The 23,262-nt window shown below is 46.6% G+C and overlaps 3 protein-coding genes across 10 annotated transcripts in view; all 3 read right to left on the bottom strand.

Moving 5' to 3' along the window:
• The window catches only part of PXK (PX domain containing serine/threonine kinase like), a 94,876-nt gene extending 92,170 nt beyond the window's left edge, over positions 1-2,706 (bottom strand). For 6 of the 7 annotated variants that reach the window (XM_049776196.1, XM_049776197.1, XM_049776199.1 and 3 more), the window contains exon 1: positions 2,563-2,706. The gene's annotated coding sequence lies outside the window, so the exon portion shown is untranslated. The remainder of the gene's footprint in view (positions 1-2,562) is intronic. The other variant, XM_049776202.1, reaches the window with a different exon arrangement.
• A 13,002-nt stretch (positions 2,707-15,708) lies between these two features.
• Positions 15,709-16,544, bottom strand: HTD2 (hydroxyacyl-thioester dehydratase type 2). Its single transcript, XM_049776216.1, has one exon. It carries the CDS (start codon positions 16,542-16,544, stop codon positions 16,035-16,037), a length of 510 nt encoding a protein of 169 aa, XP_049632173.1. The 3' UTR covers positions 15,709-16,034.
• Positions 16,545-16,582: 38 nt separating this feature from the next.
• On the bottom strand, positions 16,583-22,861 carry RPP14 (ribonuclease P/MRP subunit p14). Of its 2 annotated transcripts, none has more exons than XM_049776217.1 (6): positions 22,721-22,861; positions 21,218-21,313; positions 20,880-20,964; positions 18,509-18,585; positions 17,978-18,056; positions 16,583-16,711 (listed from the first exon to the last, which is right to left on the bottom strand). In XM_049776217.1, exons 2-6 carry the CDS (start codon positions 21,292-21,294, stop codon positions 16,655-16,657), a joined length of 375 nt encoding a protein of 124 aa, XP_049632174.1. In that variant the 5' UTR covers positions 21,295-21,313; positions 22,721-22,861; the 3' UTR covers positions 16,583-16,654. The 2 variants fall into 2 exon arrangements, with proteins under 2 accessions (XP_049632174.1, XP_049632175.1); XM_049776218.1 differs by lacking the exon at positions 22,721-22,861 and adding an exon at positions 22,544-22,578.
• Positions 22,862-23,262: the final 401 nt, after the last annotated feature.

The following is a 23,262-nucleotide window of genomic DNA, read 5'->3' as shown; positions in this document are numbered from 1 at the left end:
ATGCCAGGAATCAAACCTGTAACTCTGGCATACACAGCATGAGGTCCAACCCTCTAAGTCAACTCCCCAGCCCTACAGTTGCTGTTTTATTTATGTATTGCTTTGGGGGCCATATTTTTTGCTCAGGGGTTACTACACTAAGAATTACTCCTAGCGGTGCACAGGAGACCATATGGGATGCTGAGGATCACCCCCAGATTGGCAGCATGCAAGGCAAGCGTCCTTCCCACTGTACTATCTATCCCTCTGCCCACTTACAGTTCCTATTTTAGAGAAAATTGTAGAAAGGCACTATAAGTCCAAAATTTTTGTATCAGCACATGATTTTTCTCAATAAAGTTCAGGGCTGATGCAACATTTCTCAGTCTCAGATTCGCTGTTACCAAAAAAAAAATGAATACAACAGTAAAAATTTATGCAAAACAATACTACATTTTTTTTACTCAACCACATTTGCGTATACAAGATCTCTTGTGAGTCACACTCAGTTGCGTTCAGTCATCACTGTAGAACTGTCATTATCTACTCTAAATTATTTCCTTAAAAAAGGGAGAAAAAGCTCAGCAAAAATAAAGAATTTCTGGGCCAGGGAGATAGCACAGCGGTAGGACATTTGCCTTGCACATGGATGACCCAGAAAGGACCTGGGTTCGATTCCCAGCATAGCCAGGTGTGGCCCCAAAACGAAAACCAAAAAAAAAAAAAGAATTTCTGTCATCTTTCACAACTTGCTGAAGCAGTTACCCCTTGACTTAGCACCTCAGATGCTAAAGTGTTCCAATTTCTCCATTACTATTTTAAGCAAACAGAAGAGCCTCGGAAGATTTTAAGTCATTCACTTATTCATTCAGCAAACATGAAATGTCATCCTATGGCAGGGACAGCAGAAGGAACAAGAAAGATCCCTCCTCCCACAATCTTGAGAAGAAAACTAAACAAACAACGAAGAAGACTAAAGAGGTAATTACAGCATAAAATAATCCAGGTCCCAGGTGGAGGTGAGTGCCTAGAAAAAAGCCGTATGTGAGCATCCACAAAACTCTATTTTCAGTACAGAATAAATAATCCTAGGAGACAAACCTACTCCCCCAAAAGGTTCTAAGTCTTCACAATAGACAAATCAAGAATCTCCTTAAGTAGAATGTATTCTTGACTCGAGGCACTGAAGTTCAATCTTAACCCCTATCATTAGGCGCAAATTATAGGAGGTCTTCTGCTTCTGCTCTAAGTTCTTCTCAAGAGTCTTAAAAGAGAAAGAGGAGTAGGCACCACGAAGTAAAATGAACTTTCAAAAAATAATAATCCTATTCCTGGCTGGAAATGAACACTTGGAGCAATCCAAGACCTCCAAAGCCTGCAAAGGGTGCAGGAAAAGGAAACTGAGATTCAAAAAAGCCCCACTGGAACCCAATAGAATAAAAGGCTTCTTTGAAGTCATCAGAACAGCTAGGACAAAAAAAATAAAAAAGAGAGAGAGAGAGAGAGAGAGAGAGAGAGAGAGAGAGAGAGAGAAAGAGAGAGACACAGAAGGCTATTGTAGGGCTTTGGCCTGCCAATGATGAACCCTAAAACACACAGCGAGGGGACACAAACAAGCTTCTCAGCTGGGATCTGATCTGGTGTCTAACAAAACATTGTAATTTGAGGAATGGCTCTCTCTCTCTCTCTCTCTCTCTCTCTCTCTCTCAATCTGTCTCTGTCTGTCTCTCTTCTCTCTCTCTCTCTTTCACCCCCATTCATGAGTATGATTTAAGGAATGGCTCTCTCCCCTCTCCTCTCCTCTCTATGTATCTCTCTCTCTTTCACCTCCATTCATGAGTACAATTTAAGATTGTCTCTCCTCTCTCTTTCCTTCCCCACTCATGAGTACAATTTAAGGAATGGCTCTCTCTCCCCTCTCCTCTCTTCTCTCTTCTCTTCTCTGTCTCTCTGTCTATGTACGTCTCTGTCTCTCTCCTCCCTCCCCCCCATTCATGAGTGCCCAAAATGCCCCTGGCTGCCAGGCCCACCTTTCTGGTTGGTTTGTGTTTGCTAGGCTTATTAGGAGCAAATCCTAATGGCTACAATACTTTCCAAAACCGAGATTTCTTAGGAGCAAATCCTAACGGATGGAATACTCCCCCCCCCCAAAAAAAAAAAAAAAAACAAAACCAGAGATAGAGAGAAACCCAAGCACCCCAAGTTGCCAAACAGAGTCTCAGCCACAACCTGTGTCCCCTGGGAGCGCCAGCCCTCCTCAGGCTGGGTTCTGACGGAAGGAAGGGAGGGAGGGAGGGAGGGAGGGAGGGAAGCTGGGGGACCCGGGCCCGTCCCGTCCCACCCCCAGTCGCCCTGCACCCCCGCTCCCCTTTCCGGCCGGGCCGCCCCAAAGGGCGCCTGTCATCGGCCCTCGCGGGGCCCCCTGCGCCCCCCCGCCCCCCCGCCCCCCCGGAGCCCGGCCCAGGCTTGGGGGGGGGACAGCCCGGGACCCCGGGGGTCCAGGGGAGCCCGCGCCAGCGCCCGATCGCGGGTCGAGCCGAGCCGGGTCCCCGCCCGCGCCCCCCCGCGCCCCCGGCCGCGCACCGTGTGCGACTGCAGGCTCTGGCCTCGCCTCGATGGCGGCGCTCAGCGGCAACGTGTCGTCCAGGAGCACCTTGCCCGCCGCCCGGCTTCTCCAGGAAGGCCATGCCCGGGCGCGGGGGGCCGCAGCCGGCCAGGAGCGCAGCGTCCCGGGACGCCCGCCCCGCCCGCCCCAAGCCGCCGCCGCCGCCGCTGTCAACACGCGCCGCCCCCGCGCGCCCCCACCCGGCCCTAGCGCCGCCCGCCGCCGCGTCCAAGGTCCGCGCCGGCCGCCCGCCGCCGGGTCCTAGCGCCGCCCGCGTCACCCGGCGTCTCAGTCCGCGGCAGCCTCCCCGCTCGCCGCCGCCCCTGCCCGCCGGGTCCCTAGCGCCGCCCGCGTCGCCGGCGCCCTAGTCAATGACAGCCTCCCTGCGCGCCGCCGCCAGGCTCGCGGGGTCCTAGCGCCGTCCCCCAAAAACGCCCGCGTCACCGTCCGCTCCAGCTTCCCGCGCGGGTCCTAGCGCCGTCCTCACCGTTGGCGTCCCAGTCCATTTCGGCCGCCCTGAACGCCGCCGCCCTGCCCGCCGGGTCCTAGCGCCGACCTCGCCTCTGCGGCTAGGTCAACTCCGACCTCAAGGCACGCCGCCGCCCGACCCGCGAGGTCCTAGCGCCGTCTGTGGTCCCCGGCGTCACTGTCACCTCCAGCCCGGCCTCCCTCTGGGTCCTAGCGCCTGGAGCTCTTCCCAGCCTCACAGCCTACCTGTTCTCCTTCCAAGTGGGCCTCAGGTTTAAAAGATGTTGGTTGATGCCAGGAGTTCCAGTCCATCCGGGTCGGGGTCCATGTGCCCCCTGACCAGTGATGCAGGAACCCTCTGCCTACTCAGAAGCTGTGCTGTGGGGCTTGACGTTGAGATCTTGACTGTTTTGTGTGTGCCTTTCTCACCCAGGCCTCCCTGGCCCAGACACCCAAAATCTGTCAACTTGCAAGATGGAGCACACCGTCCATCCCCCCCCAAAAAAATAAAAAGTCTTGGGCCCCAGAGAGATATCACAGCGGTGTTTGCCTTGCAAGCCGCGATCCCAGGACCAAAGGTGGTTGGTTCGAATCCCGGTGTCCCATAGGGTCCCCCGTGCCTGCCAGGAGCTGTTTCTGAGCAGGACAGCCAGGAGTAACCCCTGAGCACTGCGGGTGTGGCCCAAAAACCAAAAAATAAATAAATAAATAAATAAATAAATAGTGAATTTTAAGGGAGGCTGTTTCTAAACCTGGCAACTAATTGAATGAAATCTTGGAGCTTGTGAAAAGCTTGGTGCTTCCTAAGCATTGTTGCCTCCCAATGCAAAGTGATTTTCCTTTACATATTCATGCTCTGGGCTGGCGAGATAATACAGCAGGTAAGGCACTTGCTTTGTACACAGCCAACCTGGGTTTGACCACTGACACCTTATAAAGTTGCCTGAACACTGCCTGGAGTAATCCCAGAGCTCAGAGCCAGGAGTAAACCTTGGGCACAGCAGGTGTAGCCACAAAAAAAGACAAAAAAAAAAAAAAAAAAGGGCAAAAATTTGGCTTATAAAATAAAAATAATTGCATGTGGGAAATGTCTGCTTCTCATTACTTTAGGGGCAGGGATATCTTTATAATGCACTACATTAAAAAAAAAAGTGTAGCCTTTCCCCCAACTTCCTGTTCCCCTAACCTCTTATTTTGCTATGTAAAAGCCCACCTGGATTACAGGGCCTACCCCTACCCTGGTGAGTGGGGTTCTGGAAAATAAAGAGTCTGGCTTTGTGGAGAGAGAAAGCACGTGGCAGATAGGCAGCACTGGGTATGAGAAAATGAGCAAATGGCACATAGGCAGCACATGACATAGGCTGCGCATGGCAGAGGACGGCCATGAGAAATAAAGTGAGCTGACTCCAATGAATATCTTTTCTGACTGCTGTGTATTATTTCTCCGCCACTACCCTGCTTCATTAGACCCATCTGCCTAAGGGATTAGGAACACGGTGCCTGGGAGGTCTCACCCAATGCTTGGACGTTTTATTGCTATATTTTATATTTTTATTCTACAAAAGGAGATTTTCAAAAGGACTACTGAGAGGCTGAGAGGTATATTTCTCACACATATGAACAAATAAAAATAACTTCACATCATGATCACTTTTGTTTTTGTTGTTAATGTTTTTGGGCTATACACAGTGGTGCTCGGGGCTTCCTGGCTTTGTGCTCCAGAATCTCTCCTGGTGGGCTCAGGGGACCAAACTCAGGTCTGCCAAAATGCAAAGCAAGTACCCACTGTAAGATTGCTCTGGCCACCAAAAAAAAAAAAAAAATGATTAAAGAAAAAGGGCCCGGAGAGATAGCACAGCGGCGTTTGCCTTGCAAGCAGCTGATCCAGGACCAAAGGTGGTTGGTTCGAATCCCGGTGTCCCATATGGTCCCCCGTGCCTGCCAGGAGCTATTTCTGAGCAGACAGCCAGGAGTAGCCCCTGAGCAATGCCGGGTGTGGCCCAAAAACCAAAAAAAAAAAAAAAAAAAAAAAAGATTAAAGATTGCTCTGGCCAATCATTCTGATTGTTTCTGTTATACTTGTGATGACATCATAGAAAACAGCCCAGAATTTTTAAAGTTATCTGAACTGCATTATTATAGTCCAACAATCCTAGACTCTGGTCTAGAAACAGACTGTGGGGCCTCCTACTGATATTATTTTATTGACACAATACGAATATTTGTAGGGTTTTCCTTGATTTTGAATTTAAAAATTCAAAACATTTAAATGTTTTTTAAATTTAAATTACTCCAAGGCAAAATTTGTAGAGGTTGGGGTGGAGGGCAGGAGAAGGACCCTCCTGGCAATACTCAACAACTGACTGGTGTCTCCTGCAAGCAAAGAATGGTTCCAACCTTTTGAATTATCTCCAGGCCCTTGTTGAGAATTCTTGTTTCTTCTGTTTGTAATTTGAATGAAAACAAGCCGAGAACAAAGGAAGTGAAATGTCTAGGGCCCTGGAGATACTCCAGTGCAGCACAATAGCAGGTCCTCAGCACTCCATTCAGCTCAAATAGAACTAGTTAATAAATAACGCCCTACATGTGGCAGGCAAGAGGTCCAGCTGTTCAGCCTGACAGTCAACTCTTTTAATTAAAAGAAGAAACTTGGGAAGCCAGAGATAGCACAGCGGTAGGGCATTTGCCTTGCATGCAGCAGATCCAGGACAGTCTGTGGATCGAGTGCCGGTATCCCATATGGTCCCGAGCCTGCCAGGAGCAATTTCTGAGCACAGAGCCAGGAGTAATCCCTGAGTGCCGCCAGGTGTGACCCCCCCCAGAAAAACAAAAATAAATAAGATAAAACCCTGTTTAAAAATAAAAAAAACTTTGGGGCTGGAGCGATAGCACATTGGTAGGGCATCTGCCTTGGATGTGGCTGAGTCGAGATGGACCCGGTTCAATTCCCAGCATCCCATCTGGTCCCCCCCAAACCTGCCAGGAGTGATTTCTGAGCACAGATCTAGGAGTAAATCCCTAAGAGCCAGGTGTAGCCCCAAAACAAAAACAAACAAAAACTTAATTGCTATAATTTTTTTCCTTTCTTCCTTTCCCTTCCTTTCTTCCTTTTTCTTTTTTTCTTTCAGTGGAGGTGGTTTGGGCCACACCCCAAGGTGCTCAGTGGTTCCTCCTGGCTCTCCGTCCAAAAATTTTTCCAAGTGGTACTCGGTACTGTATGGGATGCTGGGGATGGAACCTACCTCGACCATGTACAAGCCGGATGCCATTCCTGTTGTGCTATTGCTATGTCCCCAATGTAATTTCTTTTCACATATTTTTTATTTAAATGACAGACATTTATTAGAATATATAATGGCAAATCTTACTCAGTGATATTTAAGGTACACAGTGACAATAAATGAGGGCCTTTCCACTGGCAGAGTTATTCTCCCTTCATTCCTTTCCCAAGCATATATCCTTTATCTCCCTCCTTTATCCCCCAGAATGCTAGTATAACTAAAAGCATATATGTTAACACTAATGTAAACCTTTTTTTTTTTTTTTTTTGGCAGTTCCAGATATTTTTACTAGTGGTTTCTTAAAGATTTGAAGTCAAAGGAGCACTGTAAAAACAATGTTAGTGCGGCAATTATCGTATGCATGGGCCCACCAAAGTATGGGGGTCATGGAAAGGAAAAACTTTGGCCTAAGTACAAGGAGACTCTACCCCTGAAGTTTCCTGACATAAGACCATTTCTAGGCTCCAGGCAAACTAGTTTGTCCAATCCCAGTCATTTTCTGTGGTGCCCATACAGTTATATTTTTCACAGTCTCTGTTGTTGATCTCATGTTTCTGTATTGAAGGTCCTGGAATCTGTATAATCTTACATTGAAGTCAGGATGGTGCGGAGCAGTGTCTAATTTCAACTCACAATTAATGGGCAATGCAGAAAGCCCTGTCCAGTATGTAAGTCGTTGTTGTTGTTTAAGTCTTCTCAGTGTTAAGGGAAGACTCTTCTGAGTAAATCGATGTCAGAGCAGCAGTAGGGTCTTCCCTGGTAGAGGATTGCTTCCAGGTGATGTCATAAACAACGTTGGATGTTTCATGGATGGCTTCCCTGGTTCAGGGGTGACTGGAAAATACCCAAACCTATGAGGCCTGTGCCAGGTCATCATGTCAATGTTCAGGGTTTGTAAGGTTCCATTGCACCACAAGATTTGTGTGTTCCTATCTCTATTAGATAAGAACTTATTTGTATGAATAGTATTTTCCATTTTAATGGGCCCATGCAAACAAGGAATAATGCCACCTGGCATTATCAGTGCATAAGGGGGCCGCAAGAACAAATCCAACAATCCCGGTGACCTCGTTCAAACATAAGCATTAAACCATAATTCCTTATTGAACAGTTCACAGCGAGATTGGTGCCTATGGGGATGCTAGAACAAGTCCAACAATCCAATTGACTTGGTTCTTATATAAACGTTAAATAGAGGGACTTCAGGGCCGGGTTGGTGGCGCTAGAGGTAAGGTGTCTGCCTTGCCTGTGCTAGCCTTGGATGGACCTTGGTTCGATCCCCCGGCGTCCCATAAGGTCCCCCCAAGCCAGGAGCGACTTCTGAGTGCATAGCCAGGAGTAACCCCTGAGCGCTCACCGGGTGTGGCCCAAAAACCAAAAACCAAAAAACCAACAAACAAACAAACAAACAAAAAAAAATAGAGGGACTTCTACAAATTTCCTTATTTAACAAATAACAAAGGGAAAGAAAGATAGAGAGGGACTCTTTCACCAAAATACCTTATTGAACAGTTCACAAAGAGGAGAAAAGATAAAAAATGGGGAAAAATAAACAATCTAACTTAAGACAGTGGACTCCATTGTCACCATTCATGGGAACTAATCAGAAACCTAGTATGGTAGCAACCACAGTTACAAATGAAAGAAGGAAGAGGCCAAGAGGCCGCTGAAAGTAAATAAGTAGGAAAGGAGTACTGGCCTCTTCCCAGCCTGTGAGTCCATCCTTTCATTTTTATTTTGAAAATATATGGTACCCCCACCCGAACTGGTCTCTTCCCCAAACTGAGAGTCAATCCTCCCATTTTTATTTTAAATATATGTATGGTACGCGCGGGGCACTAACCCCCGCGCGTTTTTTAAATGGAGACCAATGAGAAGAAAAAAAATACCAGTGAATGTCACGACGTAATGTCCCGACATACACCAGTGCTGCATCGGCACGCCATCCACCCCCATGTGTCCCCGGCTTAGTGTGGGGGAGAGAAAGGGGGAAAGCCTGAGGACCACGATAGAGTCCACCTGGGCTGGCAACCAGGGAAGGCCTGGAGTAGGGGGGAAATAGGGAAAGGGCTGGAGGCCTGCCAAGCCTCCCAGCACCTCCTAAGCTAGGAGAATGCCATCTGGCATGCGGTGTCCCGAAGCCAGCTATCTGCCCGGCCCCTCCCTCTGCTTCCTCCTCCCTGGAGTAGGGAGGGGGGGAAGCCTGGAGACCCCTAATAGAAGTCCACCTGGAACCCACAGCAGGCCACCCGAGGTGGCACTCAGGCCAGGCCTAGAGTCCAGGGGGGAAATAGGGTTACGGCTGGAGGTCTGCCAAGCCTCCCAGCACCCCCCAAGCTAGGGAAAATGCCATCCGGCATGGGGTGTCCCCTAACCCCATACCTGGGAAGAGCTGGCCTCCAGGATCAAGGCACCAGAAGCCAGTTATCTACCGGGCCCCTCCCTCTGCTCCTCCTCCCTGGAGTAGGGAGGGGGGGAAGCCTGGAGACCCCTAATAGAGTCCACCTGGAACCCACAGCAGGCCACCGAGGTGACACTCAGGCCAGGCCTAGAGTCCAGGGGGAAATAAGAGAACCCGATGTAATTTCTTTATTTGGATTCTGGGTCTTGTGAGAACCAAAGCCCCACTGGGCCTAGGACCAAGGTGTTCCCAAGGCCCCCAGTAAAGCCACTGTCAAATGTTTTTCCACTCTACAACTTCCCCATAGGCAGAGGGTGTTAGCCCAAAGATAAAACCGCAAAATGTTACCCTGTAAAGAGCAGGACCCTCCCTGTTCAGTTGAAATAGAGGAACTAGATGGGCTCGAATGTTCCACCAGACAAGGACCCCGACACAAAGTTGAGTCAGCAATAAGTTGAGACATCAACCCTGAGTATGATGTGATTTTTTCTTTTCTTTTTTTTTGGGGGGGGTGGTGGTCACACCCGGCAGTGCTCAGGGGTCACTCCTGGCTAAGAAATCGCTCTTGGCAGGCTCAGAGGACCTTTGGATGCTGGGATTCGAGCCCCCGTCCTTCTGCATGCAAGGCAAACGCCCTCCATCCATGCTATCTCTCCAGCCCTGATATGATTCCTGATGTGATTTCCTTGTTAAAGTGATGAAATGCTTACATTATTGTATCAACCAATGAAATGCTTGAGTTGTCAAAGCCTTTAAACTATATAAACTGCCTGCAGATTTAACTCGGGGTCCTTGTCGAGTTCCCCGGGTTGGAGAAGACTTGGACCTTTAGTAGTTGAAATAAACTCCTTTTTGCACCTCGCATTATCACAGGTGGTCTGTGACTCTCAGTGCCGACTTGGGCGTGAACTCGAACCCTAACAATCTCACCAGGCAGTGTTCAGTGATCCCTTTTCAGTGATACTCGGGGGGCTGCCCGTGTGGTGTGACTCTGGGCTTCCTGAATTTACGGAAAGCACGTAGTCTAGCTCTTTGAGCTATTCCGCCAGCCTAATAGAAGTAATTTAATAGTAATGTTCTTGGGAAATAAACTGAACTCTGAATCAATCTCTAAGAACTTAAAGGAAAAATGACTAGTAACTTAGCACAAAATGAAAACCTGTGCTTACCTACCAGGCACTGGTGTGCATTTAGCAATTTCTTCTTTTTGTAGATGAATACACAAGTCTGGTCCACAGCACCAGTGATGTCTGTGGGGAGGGTTGTTGCAAATCAGCCCTTACAATGGTGTTGGATGGTGGATGGAGGCCTTTGTTCTTAGGCCCTGGCCACTGGCTCCATCCCCCATTAACCAGCGGTCTGGGTCCAGGAAAGCGATGGGTATTGAACTCACTCACAGGCAGGCTTCCAGAGAGATAACATCTTTATTGCCCTGGCCAACAGATGTGGCTGCTAACCATTTACACATGCCATTCTTTTTTTTTTTTTTTTGGTTTTTGGGCCACACCCAGCGGTGCTCAGGGGTCACTCCTGGCTGTCTGCTAGAAATAGCTCCTGGCAGGCACTGGGACCATATGGGATTCGAACCAACCACCCTTTGGTCCTGGATCGGCTGCTTGCAAGGCAAGAGCAGCTGTGCTATCTCTCCAGGCCCACGCATGCCATTCTTAGCTTGCCCTGCATCTTACTTCTTTTACACATGTTACCTCCAACCTCCATCCTGGCAAAAGTCCAAAAGCCTAAAAGACCTTAATTCTCTCTGGTCAAAGCCTTATCTAATCTTTCCAAGACTCCTCCCAGGAATGGGTAGGGTCTTGCAGGTAAGATCAAGTTACCTCGGAAGAAGGGGGGGGGAATTACTTCTGTACATTATTATTGTTTCTTTACCAAAAAAGGGGGAATTGTAGTATATGAAAAAGTTTTCATAAGATTATTCTTGGAATTGTTGTATATAAAAATATTTCCTTAGGATTGTCCTGTGACTATTGCCCCACCTAGACCTTCCAGGTGGGGGTGCTATGGAGTTGGCAATAAATAGCTTTATGGCCAGGGAAGGGGGGTCTTTTTGCGAGAGCTGGTTGCTGGCTGCAAGAGGATCTCTCTCTTTGCCCAATCTTTTACACCCTAACCTTCTTGTCTGTATAGATTATTATTTGCTGCGGATAAATATTACCAAGATCTCCCCCCGGAAGGGGACAGGGAACGGGAAGCAATTTCTCATTCTGGGGATTATTCGTGAATTCAGACACCTAACAAAGGATTTAACAGCACAGATTTCCTACAGAGGGTTTCTCCCTGTTGCTTCTCAGATTTGATGCTCAGGAAAAAGAAATGAAGTGTCCTTTCATCAATAGGGAAATGCTTCTAATAGAATATAAAAATCTGTTCAGCAATTTTCCAGTACGTTAGGTTGAAATTGCTTAAAATAAGTGTATCTTTCTTTAGCAATCAAAAATTGCATAAATTGCAGTCTTAAAATGCCCCATATGTGAAAAAATGCTAGTATAATTTAGCATATTTCATCAGTACTTTTGTGCTGTTGTCTGAACTGGTACCGGCAAAGTCACCACCTCTCAATTCTGGGAGCATTCCCTCATTTGAAGGTCACTCATGCTTACATTCGAAAATGTTCTTTCCAACAGCTCTTACAGAACTCAAAATGAAAATGCCAGTTTTCCTTATTGCTGGCTTTTATTATGTATCTATTTTTAAAGATGGGGTCCAAATCTTTGGACCTGACAGGTGCTGGGGGACCATATTCACTGTTGAGGAAGAATTGAAATGCAGGTTATCTCTTGTACTATCACAGCATCTTTCTGGCCTTATTTTTTTTTCCATACCGTTCAATAATGCTCAAAGGCAATCTGGCTTGGTGTGCTGTTCAGAGGTTACTCCTGGCTCTGCACTCAGAAATTGCTCCTGGCAGGCTCAGGGGACCAAATGGGATGCCGGGATTTGGACCACCGTCTGTCCTAAACTGGCTGTGTGCAAGGCAAACGGCCCTAACCACTGTGCTATCGCTCCAGCATACAAATTTTTCTTTTTTTTTGTTTTTTTTTTTGTTTTTTTTGGGCCACACCCAGCGGTGCTCAGGGGTTACTCCTGGCTGTCTGCTCAGAAATAGCTCCTGGCAGGCACGGGGGACCATATGGGACACCGGGATTCGAACCAACCACCTTTGGTCCTGAATCGGCTGCTTGCAGGGCAAACACCGCTGTGCTATCTCTTCGGGCCCAAATTTTTCATTTTTAAAACAACTCTTTTAGTGATTCTGCTCCAAATAACAGGATGTCAACTTGTTAGATTGTAGGGCTACATAAAAGTGCTGAGGCTTACTCCTGGCTCGTGTGCTAAGAGGACATACTTTATGCGGTGCTGGAAACAGAACTTGGGTTGGCTGCATGCAAGGCAAGAGACCCACTATCTCTCTCCAGACTCCTGAATGTCAATTTGGAGACATGAAAGGTGACAGGTGGCAGTAGAAGACATCAAATACTATGCAGGAAAATGCTACAACTGCATTTAAAAAGATCTAAGTTCCAGAGGTTTAAGAGTTTCTACAGAACGGTGGTTCCACATACCTGAATACCATACAACAAGAAGCAGAAACTGGCAGAATTACAGGAATGAGAAAACTCAGACTCACTAGGTGATGGAAAAAGTACTTCGGAGCCAGTAGGGCCTGGTTTGAAACCCTTTTTACTGTGTACTGACTGTGGAACTTTGGAAAAGTCATAAATTATCTCCTTGCTTATATAAACTTAGTTTACTTCTATTTTTTTCTGGGGGGAGGGCCACAGGGGACAATGTGGGTGCCAGAGTTTGAGCTTAGGTTTGGTGCAATACAAGGCAGCATCCTGCCGTCCCTGCTCTCTCCAGCTCTCCAATTTTAATTATTAATTTCAGAAAATTGATCCTGGGAACTAATAGTATTAATGATCACATCAGAACCCATCTTGGGCACTTCCTTTAGAACTGCTGCTAAGTCCCATAGAAGTTGTTTCTTCCAGGAATCTCAGACAGTCTCGGCTTCAAATTTGTATTGTACCACGTTTCCTTTTATCATTTTTCTTCTTGAAAAATTTTTTGGCTACACTTTGGAGGTTTTCAGGGATTTAGCCCAAGCCTCCAATAAACAAAGCATGCACTCCACCTTTTGAGCTATTATTACTTTGGCTTGAAATTGTGTGTTTTTTCAAATTTTCAACTTTGTTGTTGTTGTTGTTTGGGTCACACCCGACAGCACTCAGGGGTTACGTCCTGGCTCTTTGCTCAGAAATCGCTCTTGGCAGGCTCGGGGACCATACGGGATGCTGGGATTCAAACCACCGACCTTCTGCAAGCAAGGCAAACGCCTTACCTCCATGCTCTCTCTCTGGCCCCAATTTTCAACTTTCCAAAGTGTGTTTCAACTATAAGACTTCATATGAATTGAAGCTTATCTAGGTTGTGTATTCTCAAATTTATTAGGGTAGCAAACTTTCTCCATTATATTTTGGTACTTTCTTCCTACCTCACAAACCAAAGGTACAATAGTTAAGCTTAAAAATACTTACTCTATGCATTACTGCCCTCTAGTGACTATTTTTCCCCCAGTAAACTACTTAAAGGATTCCAGCATATTAAAAAAAAGGGAGGAGGGCGGTGACCAGAGCAATAGCACATTGGTAAGGCACTTGCCTTGCACACGGATGACCTGGAACAGACCTGGATTTGATCCCCGGCATCCTGAGCCTGCCAGTAGCAATTTCTGAGTGCATAGCCAAGAGTAACCCGAGTGCCAGGGTGTGGCCAAAAAAACAACAAAAATAACTTGCAATCAAGATCTATCCTAGACTTGTTTTCTTTCTGGGTGACACCTGGAAGTGTGCAGAGGATCATGCTATGCCAGGAATTGTATGCAAATAGGGCCTTTGAGCTATTTCTCAGGACATTCCATGTTCAGAACACCAGATTAGCTGACATCCATCAAACTGAAGGTAAGGGTGAGATGCAGTCAACACAGAACCACATACCCTAAAGTGATCCCTGAGCAAAACCAGGAGTAAGTCTTGAGCATAACTAGATACAGTCCCCAAACCACCCCCAAAATATAAATGTTCATTATGGCCCTGGTAGATTAATCTTATTGCGTTGTATTTTGGAGAGGGTGGGAGGGCTGGTTAGAGTCATGAACTATGAGTGTGGTACTGGGGATGGATAGATAGATAGATAGATGATAGATAGATGATAGATAGATAGATGGAGGATAGATAGATAGATAGATAGATAGATAGATAGATAGATAGGGTTGGTCACTTATTGGGCAAGTGCTTTAACATTCTGGTCCTACCACAACCAGTAATGGTTCCTCACAGGAGAAAACACAAAACAGTATAGGGTTAGACCTTGTACTTAGCTATTCGCATCTATCACCTTCACTGATGCGGTGTTACAGAAGAAACTCATTTCATGTGATCACACAACTGAGTCGCTATATGCACACAAAAAGCTTTTCTCTGGTAATGGCTTTTTCCAAAAAATTATGGGAAAGGCAGATGCAACTAAAGGTAGAGCAAAGATGCCATTATGGTATGAGAAGTTGCAACGAATTCATATACTAACCTACTGAAATGGATGAATCAAAGATCCTAATAAAATGTACTCAAATATCCAATCTCTATTGCAATTCAATTAAGTCATCAATTTAATGGGAATTTTATTCTGTAGTTAAGTAGGTGATATCTAATCTAACTAGGGTTGAGTTCCGAATGTGGAACCTTGAGCTAGCACCTTCCCAACTATTTTGGGGAAACTTAATCAAAATCATATTTGTAATCAAGATGTTTAAATAAAGAAAAAAAGTTTATAAAAAAAAAGAAATAGTCTAATTTCAAACTTACCAACTGGTTAATTTTACAGATGTATATATATGTCCTATAATTTAACATCGTAGTCAAGAGAAAAAAAAGAAAAAGAAAAACAATTGGGGCTGGGGGCAGTGGTTTTCAGGCCACATCCAGCTCTTCAGTAAGGAATCACTCCAGGTGGGCTCAGAATCAAGGGTGAACTCAACTTGGCTGTGTTGTAAGCAAGTCCAACTCACTGCACTACTTTTCTTTTGGACCATACTTAGAGGTGCTCAAGGGTTACTCCTGGCTCTACTAAGCTCAGAGATCATTCCTGGCAGTGCTTTGGGGGACTATATGGAATGCTGGGGATCAAACCTGGATCAGTTGCATGCAAGGAAAACGCCCTAGCCATTGTGCTACTGCTTAAGTCCCTCTCAGGCATTTTTCAGTTTTATTTTTATTTTTGTGGGGCTATACCTAGTGATGCTGGGGATCACTAGTTACATACAAGGCAAGCACACTACCTGCTGAACATCACTCCAAAGCTCATCTTTCCAATTTTAAAAACCATGTGGAATGAATTTTTTTTTTTTTTTTTTGGTTTTTGGGCCACACCCGGCGTTGTTCAGGGGTTACTCCTGGCTGTCTGCTCAGAAATAGCTCCTGGAAGGCACGGGGGACCCTATGGACACCGGGATTCGAACCAACCACCTTTGGTCCTGGATCGGCTGTTTGCAAGGCAAACGCCGCTGTGCTATCTCTCCGGGCCCTGGAATGAATTTTTATTTAGTTCATGTGAGTGAAACAGACGAGACTGGAAAGCGAGACATCTGAACACTCCTCAACACAGAACATAGGGTCTGGGCCTATCAGCTATTCTATAACATAAAGCAGCAATCTGTTTTTGTGAAGCTTTTTTAAATAACAACTATGATAATGGACTTGCATCTTTATTTTTTTTGGTTTTTGGGCCACACCGGGCGGTGCTCAGGGGTTACTTCTGGCTATCTGCTCAGAAATAGCTCCTGGCTGGCACAGGGGACCATATGAGATGCCGGAATTCGAACCAATCACCTTAGGTCCTGGATCGGCTGCTTGCAAGGCAGAACGCCGCTTTGCTATCTCTCCGGCTCCTCTTTATTTTTTTAGTAAAATTTTTGTTTGTTTGTTTTGGGGCTACATCCAGTGTTAGTCAGGGTTTATTCCTGGATCTACACGCAGGGATCACTCCTGGTAGAACTCAAAGGACCATGAGATGCCAGGGATCAAACTCAGGTGGGCTGTCTGTAAGGCACACAATCTACCAGCTGTACTATAGCTATTGGCCTTGCATCTCTTTTGTTGCTACACCTGGTGCTGCTAATAGGTTACCCCCAGCTTTGCTGTGCTTAGGGGCCATTTGGAGCAGTCCAGATGCTCAGTCCACTGAGCTCTCTCTCCACCCCTGAACTTACATGTTTGAATGCAGTTCAGGATTTAGGAGCTTCTGGGACCATCACTTTAACCCAGCCTTCCATCACAGTCTTATTACTTTCTAGTACAGAGCAGGAGACTGCCACGACAGCAATGAACCGCTTCAATTTTTTGACTTCTGCGGTTGCCAAAACCACTTCTCCGGTGTATAAAGGGGCCGGGAAGTTAATTTCCTGGGAGATAAGAATACAGCCGGGTCCTGGCATTTCAGTGCCCAGGAGGGCTGAAATAAGCCCATTGATCAAAACTCCATGCACAACTGTCCTTCCAAACTTGGTGTGTTTTGCAAAATCTTCATTTAAGTGCAAAGGATTGACGTCCCCGGTGAGCTCTGAGAAAGTGGCCACGTCCCTTTGTGTGAAGGCCCTGCTGAGCTCAGCCCGGTCTCCGACTTTCACATGCATGAGCTGAGAGTGTGGTGTGCTGAGGAGGCCTGCGCGCTTCCAGCAGACTCTCATCTGAAGCCTACCCCGCAAAAGGCGGCAGCTGGAAACTACCGAGAACATCTTCACGTCAGCACCTCAAGTTCCACCAGCAGGAGCTGAGCTGACTTCAGCCTTATAACATTATACTGGCACCAGAAGGTAGAAGAAGGTCTGAATCCAAAGACGACAATTCAATCCAAGACCAGTTCCCTGCTATTACCAGTTAAGGCAAGGAGAAATGGAGACACCTGGGAGAGAAAGGAAAAGGAACATCAACTATCAGGGGAAGAGTGCACTGAAACAGGGCAACGGAAAAGGACACCCGATTCTACGGAGTATGTTAAGCTCATGAAGCACCATTTTGAAAGCCCTACTGGGAGAAAGCCTGAGATAAATCAAGTTTCAAGATAAGCTTAAAAAATGCATTCTAGGGCAGGAGAGATGGCATGGAGGCAAGGCATTCGCCTTTCATGCAGAAGGTCATTGGTTCGAATTCCAGCACCCATATAGTCCCCCGAGCTTGCCAGGGGCAAAGCAATAATAGAGTGGGTAGAACATTTGTCGATGGTTCACGCCCTGGATCCCATATGGTTCCCTAAGCCTGCCAGAAATGATCCCTGAGTGCAAAGCCAGGAGTAAGCCCACAGCAGTGCTAGGAGTGGTTCCCAAACGCAAACAAAGCATTGTAATAAATGACAGGTTTGAAAAGATTTGACCAGAACATTTCCAGGTTTCACCCCCAAACATCTCTCCCATCTGTCTCACATTTTCTTTCCTTGTTTTTTTTTTTTTTTTTGGTTTTTCGGCCACACCCGTTTGATGCTCAGGGGTTACTCCTGGCTAAGCGCTTAGAAATCACCCCTGGCTTGGGGGGACCATATGGGACGCTGGGGGATTGAACCACGGTCCTTCCTTGGCTAGTGCTTGCAAGGCAGACACCTTACCTCTAGCGCCACCTCGCTGGCGCCTTGTCTCACATTTTCTTTTTCTTTTTTTTTTTTTGGTTTTTTGGGCCACACCCGGCATTGCTCAGGGTTACTCCTGGCTGTCTGCTCAGAAATAGCTCCTGGCAGGCACGGGGGACCATATGGGACATCGGGATTCGAACCAACCACCTTTGGTCCTGGATCGGCTGCTTGCAAGGCAAACGCCACTGTGCTATCTCTCCGGGCCCTTGTCTCACATTTTCAATACTGATGAAGTTCTGAATTCTACCCACATTGCAGATGAATCTTTTTTTTGTTTTGGTTTTTTTTTTTTGTTTTTTTGGGGCCACACCCGGCAGTGCTCAGGGGTCACTCCTGGCTGTCTGCTCAGAAATAGCTCCTGGCAGGCACGGGGGACCAACCACCTTTGGTCTTGGATCGGCTGCTTGCAAGGCAAATGCCGCTGTGCTATCTCTCTGGGCCCTGCAGTTGAATCTTAACTAAACTATGTATGCATACAATAGAACACATACCAAAAGTTGTATTCATGACAGCCTGATTTGAAACATATGAAGGAGTGTGCTTTACCTGAATGACTCTGAAAGCACATTTCTTGCCTTTGTAAGATCCTAGTAAGGTCAAAGAGCTCCACAATTTGACGAGACCACTGAGGAGAAAACAAAATAAAAGAACAAATAAAAATTTGTCTCTGAGGGTCTGGAGAGAGAGCGAGCGATAGGGCATTTGCCTGGCATACAAAACCTAGCATGTAAAAATATGTTACCTCAGTGCTCTGAGCTATCTTCCGGACCCTGAAATGTCTAATTGTTTTGGCACAGGAACCTCCCAAGCAGTACTCGGTTGGCCTGAGCACAGAACCAAGAGTAGCCCCTGAGCAAGGTCAGCTGTCGATCCAAAACTAAAATAATGAACAACCACTTCAAAATGAAAAAGGCCTCTGTATATAATAAGTGCTTATTTAGATTCTCTCTGGCTTACATTTACAACAGCTGTTCAGTATTCAGAATGACAAAATTCTTCACATTCTCAGAAGAGAATATTTCCCCCTCTATTTCACCACTGATCTTTGTTTTGTACTAGAAATGCCGTATTTCATACCTGCTATAGATTCTCAAGACGGCCGACAAGGTCTTCTCTTCGTAGGTGAGGACATCCAAGGGTAAGGCAGCACCAACCTATGTAGAGAATAATACATTAGCAAATTAAAATCATTATTTTTTAAAACTATTTACTTTATTGATTGGTTTCTGGGCCACACCTGGAGATGCTCAGGGATTGATTACTCCTGGATCTGTGCTCAGATCGCTCCTGGCAGGCTTGGGGGACCACATGGGATGCAGGGGATTGAGCCGGGTCTGACCCGGATCTCTGCATCACCACCATACTATCTTTCCGGTCCCTAAAATCATTATTTTTATTGTTGCCCAGGGGCAACTCCTAGCTTTGTGCTCAGAAGTCACTCCCGGAGGTGCTCCTGGGTGCTCACACACTATTGGGGATTAAACCCTAATACCCCACATGCCAATCAAGTATTGAGTCCATTTTTTGAGCTGTCTCTTGGTCCTATTATTTCTTTTATTTTTTGGAGGGGTCACACTTGGTGGTGCTCAGAGGTTACTACTGGCTCTGCACTCAGGAATCACCCGAGGTCTCAGGGTTTCAGTTATCGAACCTGGGTTGGTCGCTGGGTCAGTCTCAGGCAAGGCAAGCACCTTCCTTACCCACTGTACTATCTCTCTGGCCCTTATTATCACTTGTAAACACTAAGAATCAATCCTGTCAACTCTTTTTCCCTTTCTAAAATACCATTAAATTGGACTGGAGGAGGGGCCGGCGTGGTGGTGCTAGAGGTAAGGTGTCTGCCTTGCCAGCGCTAGCCTAAGATGGACCACAGTTCGGGCCCGGAGAGATAGCACAGCGGTGTTTGCCTTGCAAGCAGCCAATCCAGGACCAAAGGTGGTTGGTTCGAATCCCAGTGTCCCATATGGTCCCCCGTGCCTGCCAGGAGCTATTTCTGAGCAGATAGCCAGGAGTAACCCCTGAGCAACGCCGGGTGTGGCCCCCCCCCCCCCAAAAAAAAAAGATGGACCACGGTTCGATCCCTGGCATCCCATATGGTCCCCCAAGCCAGGAGCGATTTCTGAGCACATAGCCAGAAGTAACCCCTGAGCGTCACCGGGTGTGGCCCAAAAACAAACAAACAAAAATATATATATATATATTGGACTGGAAGAAAAGTACAATGGATTAAAATGCTGACCTTGCAAATGTATGGTCCCTTGTAGGGCTTGGGGGACCATATGGGATGCCAGAGATTGAACCTGGGTCAGCTGCATTCAAGACAAATACCCTAGCCACTGTGCTATCACTCTGGCACCTGGGCTCAAAGAATCATTTTTGTCTATTTTCTGCCTTGGAGGTTATACCAAGAGGTATTCAGGATTTAGTCCTGGCTCTGTGCTAAGGGAATCAACTTCTGGTGAGGTTCAGGGGACTATGTGTGGTGCTAGGGACTGAACCTGGGCTGGATGCATTTGAGAAGAATCTTTACCTGCTGTACTACCTCTCCAGCCCCATGTTTAGTTTGCAGTTGTTGTTGTTTTGTACCTGGCAGTACTCAAGGATTACCCCTGGCAGGCTTGAGGGACCATATGGGATGCAGGATATCAAACCTGGGTCAGCCATGTGCAAAGCAAATGCCTTCCCCACAGAGCTACTGCTATGGCCCCTGTTTTGTTTTATTTAAGCCCAGGGTTCAAATGCAAATTATGGGTTATCCTGGACCCTTGGGTTTTTTTTTCATCTTTTACATTGTACAAGTTTTTCTTGTTTTGTTTTGTTTTTTGGGCTCAGAGGTAATGTTACTTCTGGCTCTTTGCGCTCAGAAATCGCCCCTGGCAGGCTCAGGGGACCATATGGGATGCTGGGGACAGAACCTGGGTGTGACTTGAGTTGGCTGCATGCAAAACAAATGCCCTACCACTGTATTATCACTCTGACTCCAGGAGTGATTTCTTAGAAAAGAGCCAGTAGTAACCCCTGAGAACTGTAGGGTGTTATCCCACTTCCCAAAAGTATGTTAATGTATATTAACGTACAGGACAGACTATCTTCACAACGGACAAAAATCAGTTTGTAAGTTGCCTGTCTGGACCATACCACACTTTTGAGTAGCACTGTGCTAAAACTAACATTTGCCTACCAAGTTCCTTGCCAAGTAGAAACAAACATATCTCAACCCATCATCTACAAAAGTCTGGTTCTGCAATTTCAATAGTTTTTAGTTTAGTGTGTTTATTTTCCTAACCTGGAAGTACAAGATATGACTGTACATGGTATTGGGATTCAAACATAGTTCATGGATGCAGCCACATGCAAGGCAAGCACTTTAATTTTTGCATTCTCTCTCTGACCCTCTTTTGAGAGTTTTAACACATTAGATTGTTCATTCAAGCAAGTGGTTCCATACCTCGCCAAAAAGGTCCTTCAGGGCTGAAACAAGCAGCTGTTTGAACTGTGTAACATGCAGTCCAACACCAGGCTCTTGAAATTCTCTTTAAAAACACAAGAAAAAATATTGCATTGTTTCACACTATTCAGGCTAATTAACAAAAAGTAATATAAAACACAACTTTGGGGTCAGGGAAGATATTGTAGAGGTTGCTGCCTTGCTTGTGGTACACCCTGGATTCCTGGCAACTCATATGGTACCCTGGACATGACCAGGAATCACTCTTAAGCACAAGCCAAGACCCCAATGGAAAAGTAAATGATACAATTAAAAAGAACTTCAGAGATTGAACTTACAGGCAGACTTTCATGTAGTAGTAGTCAGAGGAATTTTTGGAAACTATTCTTTCATATGTGGTGGCTGGGACTGACATTTTTCAACGATGATCACACCTACAGGAAGAATGTAAAAGATGAAAAAAACCAAGGGTCATGGATGACCCATAATTTGCATTTGGAATCTTGGGCTTAAACAAAACAAAACATAGGGGCAATAGCAGAGAAGGCATTTGCTTGCACGTGGCTGACCCAGGTTTGATCCCTTGCATCCCATATAATCCCTTGAACACTGCTGGATGTGGCCCCAAAACAAAATCAAGCAAACATGGAGCTGGAGAGGTAGTAGAGTGAGTAAAGTTTCTTGTCTTACATGCTTCCAGCCCAGGTTCAATCCCTAGCCCAAAACTAAAGAATTAAAGTTTTTAAATTAAATAATTTTTTTAAATTTAATTAAAGAGAGCCACAAATTGGTTACCAAAGTTCAAACTACTTTTAGTTTCTGTTTGGGGGTCACAGTTAGAGGGGGCCGTTGCTTCCTCTAGGCTCCATGTAAACTAGGGCCATTAAGCTATCTTTCTGGCCCCATACTTTTAACCCTTTTTAGGGAAAAGGGTGAGATTTGGGGCCAAATCCAGCAGTGCCAGGGCTACTCTTGGCTCTGGGTTCAGGGTCCTTCCCAGTGTTGCTGTGGGGACGATGTGGTGGCTGTACTGAATATGCCAGGTAAGGGTTTTAAACCCTGTATCATTTCTCTGGCCCCAAATGTTTCACTGTGTTGGGTTTTGTTTGGGGGCCATACCTGGTGGCATCTGGCGACCATATGTGGAGCCATGAATTGAACCTGGTCAGCTACATGAAAGGTAATCACCTACCTGCTTTTTTGCTATTCAGGGGACACTTTTCACTTAGTCAAATTTTGGGGTCACACTGACTCAAGCTCAGAGATTATTCTGGGCTCTGCCCTCAGGCATTCCTCCTGGCAATACTTGGAGGGGGGGGGTTAAAGCAGGGTCAGGCGCCCGTGTGCAAGACTAGCTCCTTACTCTGCATTATCTCTCCAGCCCCACCTTTCACTATTTGAATGAAAATTTGACCTATTTTTTAAACAGACTTCCTAGCCCAAAACTCCCCGAATCGGATCCCAACTGTGGCCACCCATCCAGAATCCAGGGACATCCAAAGACATCACGAAGGCCTAGCACTCAGCCTAGCCGAAGTGCCTCTCTCCAGCTGGGGGAGCTCCTTCCTCTTCTTCTTCCCAAGAAACCTTTCTATTTAGAGAGAAGACAAGAAAACAAAAAACCCAAGATCTCCTCTGGGTCATTCTAGACTTTTTCTACTGACCTCGGCCATTGACTCAGCCTAGCAATGCAGCCCCAGGCTCCATCGAGGAGACCGAAAACCGCCCGGCGGCGCCTCCCGCGCATGCGCTCGCGACGCGCACATTATGCGTCACTACCGGGGCCGACTGGGCCCAATCCGCGAAGAACCGCGTTTTGCCCCCACGGCCCCTCTACTTACCCGCTCCTCGCCGGATTAACCTCCACTAACTCTTATGGATTCCCAGAAGCCGTAAAGCGACGCGCTCCCGCTCTGGGGCCAGAGTCTCGCCTCGGGCCGAGAAACTGGCCTTCTTTTCCGTTTGGCCACCGGCTCTCCGGAAACGTGGCGCCGGGCGGAAGTGACGTAAATGCGCTGCGTCCGTCTAAGGACCCGGATGAGAGGCCGTGAGTCCCAACTACCGTGATCCTCCGCGGCTGAGTTCGTTCGCGCCCCCTAGTGTCCACTCCCAAGAAAGACATGGGTTCCCCGTCGCCCTTGAGGCTCCCAGCACACCTAGTCTAGGTGGTTGGTTGGCTGTTCTTGACCTGGATAGAAATGAAGACGCAGCAGGATCTACATGTAAATAGAAACCAGATTTTGCATGTGCGTTTCTTCACACATAGTAGCCTCCCAAACGAACAAATAAACAAAAATTAAGTAAAATTACACCCACTGGGCCATGTCTTTACAGTTGCCAAGGCAACCTCAAGACACACCCAAATATGTTAGAATTTGAGTGG

The sequence above is a fragment of the Suncus etruscus genome, chromosome 7 (genome assembly GCF_024139225.1).
Source record: "Suncus etruscus isolate mSunEtr1 chromosome 7, mSunEtr1.pri.cur, whole genome shotgun sequence".
Lineage (NCBI taxonomy): Eukaryota > Metazoa > Chordata > Mammalia > Eulipotyphla > Soricidae > Suncus > Suncus etruscus.
This window is presented reverse-complemented; position numbering and strand designations above follow the sequence as displayed.